This window comes from Scylla paramamosain, chromosome 11 (assembly GCF_035594125.1).
Source record: "Scylla paramamosain isolate STU-SP2022 chromosome 11, ASM3559412v1, whole genome shotgun sequence".
Classification (NCBI taxonomy): Eukaryota; Metazoa; Arthropoda; class Malacostraca; order Decapoda; family Portunidae; genus Scylla; species Scylla paramamosain.
Genome location: NC_087161.1, coordinates 6005001 through 6017500, shown reverse-complemented (window position 1 = coordinate 6017500; position 12500 = coordinate 6005001). Strand labels below are relative to the sequence as shown.

Here is a 12500-nt window from a genome sequence, read left to right as displayed (position 1 = left end):
ACACCATTCCAGGAACACTCGTTAGTTTCCTTAATGGCGCACCTCGAAAAGACACATGCTCCCACAGACTGTTTTCTTCCTGTGTGTGGCAGAGGAGTGTCGTTTCTGAGATGGCAATGAGGAAAGGCATGAGTCAGTGACACACATGCCACGCCAGGACTGTCGCCGCACCTAATGTGTCAGGACACCACTGGTGCTGTGTTAGCTGGACTACTGGCAGATGAGTTAGGGTGAGGCAATACCACCAACACTTCCCGAGCACTGAGTGAGTGTGAGGAAACTAAAAACAGCCACACAGCCAGCCCCCAGGAGCCCATAGGAGCCCCCTGCCCCACCCACACTGACTGGGCAAGACACTCCGAGGGAATGACTCAACAATTATTTCTCCAACATCTGAGAGAAACTTAATGATTGGCAAACTGTTAAGGTTGTCTTCCTACAAGATAAGTATGGCTTCATGAAGGCTGTACAATATTCATCTGATTTTATAATTTAGCCTTTTTTTGAGAAGCAAGGTTTGGTAACACCCATGCTTTTATGTTTCTGCTTGTGTTTTGATACTTTAAAGCAGCAATATCATTTACTGTTCCCTTTGGGAAATCTCACAATATTTTTTAAGTATTTAACATTGAGGTATGCATGTGAGTCCAGCTTGTTTGGCGGAAATGGCTGTACACATTTCAGTTCATCACAATGACAGACAAAGCCAAGACTGCGGCTGCTAAAGGTGTTAGCCAGAAGGATCTATGCCATCCACACACCTCTGCCTACGCCCACCGCCATCACTCAAGGCTGCTGGTGGAGTCTACCCTATCACGGAAGAGACTCGTCCACTCACTATCTGACGTGTTGCTTCGGGCCATTGGCTGCAAGAGAGAGGTGGTGCAAGGGAGTGATCAGCCGTGTGCCTGTGCTGGCTGTGCTGTTCACTTTGAGGTGGAAGGGAAACCACTGAGACTACAAGTACTTTACCAAGAGCCCTATGCTTCTCTGCATCTCTAGCTGGGTAATAGCAATGAGGTGAAGAGACACTAACTAAGCCTGACAGTTTGGTTAACTTTTTTGGGAGCTGATTAGCTGATACTGGAGTGTTGATGCTCAAGCATTGTTCTTGAGTCTGATGTAATGGATTTTTTGAGATCTGCTTCATGTGGCTCAGGAATTGTGTCCTTGGGTCTGGAACTTTGCTGGACCTGTAAGGACCTGCCAGGAGTGTGGGTGTCGCAGAGGGCTGGCCTGACCTGGGCTGCACTGGTACCTCTAAAACTCAGGTGTGGTGTACCCAACAAACCTTGATGCCTCAGACCTCATCAACTCCAGTGATAGAGATTGAAAAGCAGGACCTAAATGACAGGAGGTGCCACCACCAAGCAGTGCACAGCCTAGATCAGCACTCATCTTTTTATGGACAGGCTTTGGCAATACAAGTGAGGACACTCCCACAGAGAACAAGACCAAGGCAGTGAGGAGCAACAACAAGCCACACTCTTAGGCACCCTGGAACACCTGACACCCACGCTTCAGTGTCCTCTCTGCTGCGGGACGTGTGTGTTGCGTGACAAAAGTGTTCTTGTGTTATTCGGCAAAAAGCTCAGTCACATCTTAGTCTGGAATTGCTCACACATGGGGTTCCAGTATTGTGTTTTGGTCCTTAAGTGGTAGGATTTGTTTGTCTGTATGAAAGGGCAAGATGACTGTCACATGGATTGGGAAAGGGCTACACACACACACACACACACACACACACACACACACACACACAAACACACTTATTACCCTCAAACCATTTACACTTTACAAAAAACATACTGTCGTAATTCAGAGACCAGAATGAGAATCCAAAACCATTCTGCACCAACAATCTGTGCTCATCAATACAAACACCACCCAGCCAACACACTACTCAGGAAACTGCCTCCAGCTTCTCTGTACTCTAGACTTTAGTATTCTGACAAAATCTCCTGTCTCCATCTCTTTCTCTCTCTCAATCTTCTGTCTCTGCCTCCCTATTAATCTCCTGTCTGTCTCCTTCTTAATCTTTTGTCTGTCTCTCTTACACAGCAGAATATGATTATCTACTCATGGTAGCAAAATCATTCCATCAGTCAGTCACACACACACACATGCACACACGGAATCTAGTGAGGAATATGTGAAAAGAAAGTTGTGTCATTATAAAACTGCAAATAAAAACACATCAGACCTCATCACATCATAATGTCTCTCTTTCTTCCATTAGCTTGTCAATACAATATATACCTACCCACATTTAACGCAAGTACCCATCACCTACTACCCTCCTAGATCCTTTTATCAACTATATCCTGTTCCTTTGGCCCACCAGTACCCAACAAATCCTTCTTATGAACAATGCAATCTCTCCACAACCACCTCCAACAGACTCATCTCACTCAGTACCCACCACAAACAATCCTTTCCCACTGACTCACCAGTACCCAAATCCTTCTTACCAACAACCCAATCCCTCCACCACCACCTCCAACACTCAGACCTATCCTCACTCAGTACCCACCACCTGCTATCCTCCTTCATCCTTTTCTCCACTCTATCCCTCTCATTAACCCACCAGTATCTTTCTTACCAACATTCCAAATGTTCCAACATCACCTCCAACAGACCTATCCTCACTCAGTACCCACCTCCTCTCCCTTGATCATGCCCTGTGTGGACATGGTCGTCTCCACACGCTTGATGGAGGCCTCATGGATGTTGGTGTCGAAGCGGATGCACTGCCACCGCCTCATGAAGTACACGATGGGAATGGGCAGGAACCCTCCGAGCAGCAGCAGCAGGCACACGAACATAGCCCAGCCAGGGTATGCCACGTGTTCCGAGAAGCCCTGTGGTAAAGAGGACACTCAGTATTCCTAAGACTTATTTGGATGAGGAAGACAGAAGAGAGGGTGAGGTGGTAAAGAGAACACAGAATGCACCTGAGATGTGAATGGGAGGGATTAAGTACATGTAAGATTTGAATGGGTGATATGGGATAAAGAGAAGGGTACACATAACACGGAATACACCTAAGATTTGAAAGTGTAAGGAGCAAAGAGAAAAATGAAGAGTGAGGTGCTAAAGAGAACACTAAATACACCTAAGATCAGCATGGATAAGGAACAAAGAGAAGAGTCAGAGAGAAGAGTAACATGTTCAAAGCAAAAGGAAATATGAAATAAAGATACAATTTAGAAAACAGATTAAAGAATGCAGATGAAAGGAATAACCTGGAAGAATAACAGACAAAAACCACATGATTCTAAGCATCAACACAACAGACATCATGAATACAGACCTCCTCAGCATTCCAAGCCGGGTAGGTTGGTGGGTTAGTGATCCTGTAGTAGACAGAGGCCACCACGATAGTGAAGATGGTGATGGGGGAGATGAAGCGCCACGTGGCCTGCCAGTAGATGCCAGGCCATTCCCCAATCATCTTCTCTATGTCACTGGAGAACTTCTTGTGGCCATACACATAGGAGATGACAATGGTCTCGAAGAAGGCAATGATGATGAGACCCATGGAGCCGGCGAAGGTGTCGAACATGCCCAGCCAGTACTCACCAGCGCCCGTGCAGAAGATCAAGCCAATGATCAAGCTGGACAGGCACACACAACCTGGGGAAGAATGGGACAGGTTAGGCTCACTCAAAATCAAAAGTAGGGACACTTAGGCACTACTGGTATATTAAACTAAGTGGTTTGGTGGTCCATCCTGGCATTAACGATATAAAAATCACAGGGAAATAGAGGTAATAAGATACTTGGTACTACATGAATATAAAACAAGGTGCCTTGGTGGTTCATCCTGCCATTAATTATATCTTACTTGTGAAGTGATGTGTTGGATTTGTTTTATATGCAAAGGAGAAAAGTCAGGAGCTGCAAGAAGTTTTAGTTTCTCACTTTCACATTAGTAGTTTCTTTCCACATCAATACCAATGACAATAATTCCTTCTTTCTTTCTTTCCTCTCTCTCCTAGCTCTTCCCTTCCTGTTCTTCTCCTGCATCTCTTTCCTTGTACCTTCATCTCACCTTTTCCTTCAAGTAACATTCATCCTTCCTTTTTCTCTTTTTTTTTTCCCTTTTCCTCTGCAATTCTTCAATATCATCTGTTGCTGTACTTCTCCCTTCTTTTTCCTTTTACTTATCTCCATCAAATCTCTTCCTTTTCCCCTCTTATCATTCCACCTGTCTTCAAGTCTCAAAACTTTTTTCCTTTTACTTTCATCTTATATTTTTCCCTTTCCTCTGATTCATGTACATAAACCATCTGTTGCTGTATGTGTCTCCCCCTTTTCCTTTTATTCATCTCTATCCTATCTCTTCCTTTTCCCCTCCTATCATTTCTTCATCTTTAACTTGCCATTCACAACCATTATCACTCCTCCCATGTCTTCCTTTCTCCCCCTTACCACTCCTCCCATCTCTTCCTTTCTCCCCCTTACCACTCCTCCCATTTCTTCCTTTCTCCCCCTTACCACTCCTCCCATGTCTTCCTTTCTCCCCCTTACCACTCCTCCCATCTCTTCCTTTCTCTCCCTTACCAATCCTCTCATCTTTAACTCACCAGTCAAAATTTCTTTCCGCACTCGGGCGAACACCTTCATGTCAAAGAGGTTGGTGATGACGCCCTCCATTGTGCCGAATTGGGAGCCAAGACCCAGTGCGAGCAGCATCATGAAGAAGCAGACTGACCAGAAGTTGCTGCCGGGGAGCTCCACAATGGCCTGGGTGAACACGATGAAAGCCAGACCCGTCCCCTCAGCAGCCTGGCGAAGAGGAGGAAGATTGATCCTCTGGCCACTAATGACTATGTTTTTTATTTGAGTAAATCTAACTGTAGCTGTCCTACACAACTCAGTAGCCTTAGGAGGAAGACTGATCCATGGCTTGCTAATGACTATATGATGTTTTTTTTTTATATGAGCAGGCCTACCTCTAGTTTTTCCTCCATGTAAGAGGGGCACTGGGCAAGGTCAACAAAGTGGGAAGAAGAGGAGAGAGAGAGAGAGAGAGAGAGAGAGAGAGAGAGAGAGAGAGAGAGAGAGAGAGAGAGAGAGAGAGAGAGAGAGAGAGAGAGAGAGAGAGAGAGAGAGAGAGAGAGAGAGAGAGAGAGAGAGAGAGAGAGAGAGAGAGACCCACTGAGTTGCCAGTCTAAAGAAAGGTCAAAAAGGATAATCCAAAACTGGAGGATAAGTATCTTGAAACATCCCTCTTGAAAGAGTTCAATTCATAAGAAGGAGGAAATACAGGAGCAGAAAGGGAGTTCCAGACTTTACAAGAGAAAGGGATGAATGACTGCGAATACTAGTTAACTCTTGCATTAAAAAGGTGGACAGGATAGGGGGTGAGAAAATAGGTCTTGCATAGTGAGGCTGTGGGAGGAGGGGAGGAATGCAGTTAAGAAGAGATGCAACACTGCTGCAATGAGACAAAGGCTGAAGACTGTCAGTCAGAAGAGAGTTGATGAGAAGAAATGCTATTGTCCAGCACACCTGCCCCACCTGCTCCCCAACACTCACCTGGTTGAGCTCATCCTCCACACTGCAGTTCTTGATGTGGTGGTGGGTGGTGTTTTCATAAAGCTCCCTGATTGCGGTGTAGATCTGTGGCCACACCTTGTCATAGTTGTCTGGGTTGACATCGATCGCTTGGGTGTGCTTGGGCAGTTCAGGGAGGAGGTCCTGCAGGATCATAATGTTGCTGCGCAGGGGAAAAAGGGAACAGATGGTGAGCTTGTTGAAAAATAAGGGTTCCTGAAAAGTTTTAAATAGTACTTGTGTAATTTTAAATGTAGGTATAGTCATCATGATCATCACTGTTCAGAGGTACTATTTTCCATACAGAAGAGTGTGTGGGGAGTCCAGACTCTAGAAACAGAAGGCTATAGTTGGAGGTCACACAGGGCACCCAGTGAAATGGGTCACGTGTCTCTTCACATACCATTCAAACTCATTCTCTACAGCCACCACGAACACCTGTCTAGCTTTACTTGGCCTTGGGCAGACACGGGCCCAGTCTCAAGATTCTGTGACCTTGAATGGGGGCAAAATAGCCGTGGAATTCCCAGCCCAACCTTCCCCTCCTGTGTGGTGGAGCACACAAGGCTGCTGTACCCACATTAGTGGTGTGCGAGGGTTGCCACTTCATGACACCTATTGAACATGTACACATTATGGTAATGAATAAACAGGAAGCCAGGAATGTGAAGAAATTAAGATACAACATTTATGTAGCAAGAAGACTGCATTGCATGGCATATCTCAGTAAGGTGGAAAACTGGCAAAATGAAAAAAAAAAAAAAAAAAAAGAAAAACTGGTCCATTATAAAACATCCACGAATATAATTTTCCTACAGCAAATCTTCCTAAGTGTGTTGGGAGCACAGTACTGAGGAACTCCGGTCTGGCCGGGCAGCATGTGACGGGAACACCAGGCAGGCACGTGACTGACAGCACCATGGGAAAGGCACCGTGTGACAGGCCCGTGGTGAGCAAGGCAGGGCAGAGGTAGCTACACACTGACAATCAACGGAGCCTCAAGGGTCCCAAACATCTCAAATGAACACACACACACTTCACCACAAGCCCTGCCATATTTGTTCTCCATGTCTCGTGATGTGATAGACTATCCTTTTCAGTTTCACTTATGTACAGTACAAGCATAACACTTGCCGAAATGGCCGAGAGCTGGTAAACCTCAAGATCTGTGCCTGCCCTTCTGTCCTGACTGGTGCACCTGTCTTGCCTTGCTAATGAGAGCTAGTGGAGCCAACCCGCTACGTCACTCAGGCAAGTCAACCTCCTCCTGTGCTCCTTGCCAAATGATAACTGCTTGTGGTTCTCTCAGGAAATAAAATACAACTCTTCCTTCACCACATAGTAAATAGAAAGTGCTCATCACACACTGCAGCTGCATCACAAGCCTGTCCAGTGGTTTGGTATCATTCGGGCAGTCTTCTACAAGGTCCGTACTACTACAGCTGTTCCCAGTGTCACCTCTCATTGATTTTAACCATTTTTCCTTCTGGTAAACTGAGTTTCAACCTAACGTGAACACAAGCAGTCTTCTAACACAATCATGTGGAAGGAACACTAAAGAAAAGGAAAAGGAGAAAAATAAAAGATGCATCACCCTGCCAACACTTACTGCTCGACACACTTCTCATAGTTGGCGACGGCCTTGAACCCGAGCACGGCGAAGATGTCGATGGTGGCGAAGGTGGCGGTGAAGACTGTGATGACGCACATGAAGAGGGCGTCACGCTTGCAGTTGTTCTTCATGGGGTTGTAGGAGGCAAAGGCTATGAGGGAGCCGAACGCAAGACCCAGCGAGTAGAAGACTTGACAAGCTGCGTCCATCCATACCGTCGGATTGAGTAATTTTGACAGCTGTTTTGGGTAGAGCGAGTGGGTGAGGGAATGCTACAAAAAACACCGCGAAATCCTAGTATACATTCTTACACTTATCTTTTCGTTATTAAATCTTCCAACTACTTTTTCTCATGAGTTATATACATCCTTCTTGTGCTTGAATACAAAACTTGAAGTGTCTTCCACTGGGCTCTATAGATAGGATCTCTGAAAATTTCTAAAAGGAGTATACTGTTTTGTCATTAAATCTTCCAACTCCTTTTACTCCTCATTTTCTTTACATTCTTCTGGTTCTTGAAAACTTTTATAATCAGGATCTCTCAAGGCTTATAAATGTGAGTCTCTGGGATTGTCTTTTGGTCTCTGCGTCTCTAAGGATCATATTTTGAGACATTTCCGCGCCGCACCTCCACTAAATTCAAAAGGCTCGAGTTAACATGGCACGGGTTTTATTTTATTTTATTTTTTAAAGGTTCTAGCAACAAATTAACACGATATTTACACTAAGAACAGGAGAAACAGTCTTGAGAACCTGGCTAATCATCTCTGTGGCCTTTGAAGATAATCATGGTGAGACAGCAAAGCGTTTCTGAATACGGGCCTAATACTTACATCAGGAGTGAACATGTGCTTGAGGCCGGCACCAGCTCCCTTCAGGGTGACAGCACGCCCGAAGAAAATGATGAGGATGCAGTATGGGAAGAGAGCCGTGAAGTACACCACCTAGGGAAAAACAGGTGTGGGTGAGAGGTGACACGTGTTGAAGGGTGTTGAATAGGTGTATGGATGAGGGGGTGACAGATGTGTTGAGGGGTAATAGGTATAGATGAGGGTTGGTAAGTGTATGGATGAGGGTTGGTAAGTGTATGAGTGAGGGGTGATATGTGTGTTGAGGAGGGACTAATAAATGACATGTATGATGGTGATGATGACGATGATGACGTCAAGGCAAAACCTGTCATCACCATCTTTTTTCATCATCCTCATGGCCTTCAGCACCACACTCATTACCATTACTATAATAATATATTCATCACCATCACTACCACAGTCATTACCACTATCACATTCATCTCAATTCTCATTATCATCACTAACACCACTATTATCACCACTTCATCACTATAACTCCCAAATAACACCACACCGTAAATAATAAAGGGAAATTAACAAAGTGCGTCCGAATCTTTATAATTGATGACGAACTGAAAAAGAGAGAAAAAAAAAATAGCGAAAAAAGGGAGAAGGATGGAAAACAATTTAATCACGCAGTAAGTTTTGCAGTAAGTTTTGCCTCAGAACAACTGACTGTCTACTTATTAATATGGATTTAGTTTTTCTCTCTTCATAACGGTGCACGAATTGAACCTGTTTCTCTAAGGAAGTGTATTTTTTTTTCTTGTTCTTGCTGCTGTTCTTGTTGTTCTTGTTGTTGTTGTTTTCATTTTAGTATTTTTTGTTTTGGCTTTTAATGTCACTACTTTCATCATGAATATTGTTTACTTTTTTTGTTTTTGTTTTCTAAATTTGTAACCTGTGAAGTTTTTTGTAGCTTTTCGATCGGATTCTCTCTCTCTCTCTCTCTCTCTCTCTCTCTCTCTCTCTCTCTCTCTCTCTCTCTCTCTCTCTCTCTCTCCGTTTTCTTCTTATCATTATCATTATTATTATTATTACTATTTATCTATCTATGTTTTAATCCATATTGGAGTAATTTATGTACACATCTTTCTACCATGCCACATATGGAAACCTAATTATTTTCTGCGGGTTTTGCTCCTTCTTTATATAATTAACTCACTTTTGCTATCATATAATTAATTGTATTTTAATCCGCGTGCGCACTCTTTACTTTTCCTGGTTTCGATCAACGCCTACAATTTATATTTATTTATCATGGCTTTAACCCCAAATCAAGAGTAGTGCTTATAATAATTCTACCACAATTATCAAAAGGATCTCAACTATTCTTTACAGGTTTTGATTTACCACTATACTTAATTACAAACAATCATATTTACGTTCTGCAGCTTCTTTTTTATGAGTCAAGCGCGCTCTTACCAATTCTACTATGGAAGTCAAAACTCTCTCTCTCTCTCTCTCTCTCTCTCTCTCTCTCTCTCTCTCTCTCTCTCTCTCTCTCTCTCTCTCTCTCTCTCTCTCTCTCTCTCTCTCTCTCTCTCTGTCTCTGTCTCTCTCTGTCTGTGTGTGTGTGTGTGTGTGTGTGTGTGTGTGTGTGTGTGTGTGTGTGTGTGTGTGTGTGTGTGTGTGTGTGTGTGTGTGTGTTAAACTAGGTATTTTTTTTATTTCTTCCTAAATTTACAATCAAACGCATTTCTCTAACGTTAATATTGAAATTTCAACTCTCCTCTCTCTCTCTCTCTCTCTCTCTCTCTCTCTCTCTCTCTCTCTCTCTCTCTCTCTCACTAGATACTTTTTATATTTCTTTTTCAATTTCTCCAGCACTAATAATGAAATGTCAATCTCTCTCTCTCTCTCTCTCTCTCTCTCTCTCTCTCTCTCTCTCTCTCTCTCTCTCTCTCTCTCTCTGCGCCATCTAACCATTTACACAGCAAGGCAGCAAATAAGTACATTCCAGCATGCGTGGTGGGGCAGGACGGCGTGCAGAGCGAGGCAGGCTAATAGAATGTACCGTAACTCACCTCCCCCCCTCACCCTCACCCTCACCCCGAAGACAAATTTCCCTGACTAACATTCCGCTCGCTAGATTTCCCAATGCAGACTAAATAATTTCCCGTTGGTGATTAATTAGGTTAGGTTACGTATAGGGAAGGCTAGGTGCGTGTTGGGGATGGTTAGGTTATTTAGGAGGTTAAGGTGAAGGTTACAATAGGTTAGGCGAGAGTTGTGTGATGTGTTAAGTTAGGTTACATTAGGTTAGGTTAGATTGAGATTATAAATGTTAGGTTAGCGTAGGGCGGGTTAGGTTAGGTTAGGGAAGAGTGTGCTGTGTTATGTTAGGGAACGTAAAAGGTTATATTGAATCCGGAAATGCTAGGTTAGGTTAGGTTAGGAAAATTGTTGTGTTGTGTTAGGGAAGTTTATATTTGGTTAGGTTATGTTAGATTGGGTTCCAGAAATGTTAGGTTAGGTTACGTTAGGAAAGATACTGTGGTAAGTTAAAGAAGGTTAGATTTAGTTGATTACTTTATATTGAGTCTTACAAATGCTAGGTTTAGTTAAGTTGGGCTATGTTGTTATGGTTAAGTTGTGACGGGTTAGATCACGCTAAGTTAGGTTAAGAGAACTTATATCAAGGGAGAAATTACTTTGTGTTGTAATTCTCAAGTAGGAAGCTTTATGAGTGAAAATTACTTTGAGGATAACAGGAACATTAGAAAACGAGGGAAGCTGCAGGAAACCATCATGCATACACGTGGCAGTCCCTTTGTTAAACATACCTACCTGTTTCCATCTACCATATCCACGCAAAACAATAACCCTAACGACTCAGCACTAAGAACCTAATTACTGAGTCCATTCCATTCATCTATCACCCTATTTGAAACCTCATTCTTTCCTACCCTTTTTAAATCTAACTCCCTTCCTTCCATCCTTCAACCCAATATCCCTCAACCTATCTTACTTACTGACACCTGAAGGTTACTTATTAACATGTGACCACTTAACACAGCATTGGGGAGGCAAGGGAAGGCAACAGGCAAGGCAACAGCCACCACCTGCAGCACTCACTGGTAACGAGACACACTGCATTCACTCACGTCCAATTACCTGCATTGTGCTCATCCCTCTCGCTTACCTGTGCTAATTAATCGGTCTCCTAATGGCCATACCTGATCAAGTTTGCCGTATCCCCCCCCCACCCCTCTCTCTCTCTCTCTCTCTCTCTCTCTCTCTCTCTCTCTCTCTCTCTCTCTCTCTCTCTCTCTCTCTCTCACGAGGTAGTAAAAAGCGACAGCAAGCTATAAATAGGATCTTTACCTGCATAACAGTACGCTTACCTGTGTGAATTAATCGGCTGTATTAATCATAGATCTACCTGAGTTTGCTTTAATAGGTTTGACTCCCTCTCTCTTTCTCTGCAAATTGACACCATTTACTTTTTTTTTCATTATATTCATTCTGTTTGCCTTTGTTTCCATTTCCATTTCCAAATTTGTTCATTCTAATTTTCACATTTTTTGTTGGTTTATTTTCTCATGTATTGTCTATTTTTTTCTTTTTTTTTTGTGTATGTTTCTACGTAATTTAATTTGCTTTTTCTTTAATACTTTCTCTTTCTCTCTCTCTCTCTCTCTCTCTCTCTCTCTCTCTCTCTCTCTCTCTCTCTCTCTCTCTCTCTCTCTCTAACAATAACAATAGCCAAAATAACAACATCATCATAAATTCCTTCGATAACCTTGCTCAAATCGACTGACTGGCTGACTGACTCTCTCTCTCTCTCTCTCTCTCTCTCTCTCTCTCTCTCTCTCTCTCTCTCTCTCTCTCTCTCTCTCTCTCTCTCTCTCTCACACACACGCACACACACACACACACACAATAACATCACCAATTACCACAACATCAACCTTCAGAGCATCACATCACGTCCACACATTGCACCGCCACCAGGAATATCATGTCCCCTGAACTGAGAAAGGCGCAGCAGAGAGAGGGGAGAGGGAGAGGAGAGCACTTAAAGAAGACAGACTCACTGCCCACCGGCGCCCCCTGCTGGCCTGCCTCCCTGTCTGCCTGCCTCGGTGCTTGCCAAAGGTGAAAGTTCATCCCCCTTACCAGACCCACGATCACACACACACACACACACACACACAAGACAATACCGCTTTTCCACCTTACGTACTCTTCTTGATAAATATGGGTTTAAGGTAGTTAGCCAGTCTCTCTCTCTCTCTCTCTCTCTCTCTCTCTCTCTCTCTCTCTCTCTCTCTCTCTCTCTCTCTCTCTCTCTGGACGTCTTTTAACTGGGTCTGCAAGTCTAATGGGTGTTATTGTACTGTTTTTTTTCTTTTGTGCTTCTTATTTGATTTTTTTAGTGGTGGTTTTATATGTTTTTTGTGTTTTCATGACGGTGGTTTAAATGTTTTTTTTTTTTTCGTCATTTTTTGTTGTGGTTTATGGATTTC

At 43.5% G+C, this 12500-nt stretch overlaps 1 protein-coding gene across 1 annotated transcript in view; it reads right to left on the bottom strand.

Moving 5' to 3' along the window:
* LOC135104883 (sodium- and chloride-dependent transporter XTRP3A-like) overlaps window positions 1-12500 on the bottom strand; it is a 110940-nt gene that overhangs the window by 16988 nt on the left and 81452 nt on the right. Inside the window, 6 exon segments of the mRNA XM_064012607.1 lie at window positions 2661-2861; window positions 3314-3636; window positions 4590-4791; window positions 5545-5725; window positions 7172-7413; window positions 8008-8118. Of these exon segments, the coding sequence (XP_063868677.1) occupies window positions 2661-2861; window positions 3314-3636; window positions 4590-4791; window positions 5545-5725; window positions 7172-7413; window positions 8008-8118 (1260 nt within the window).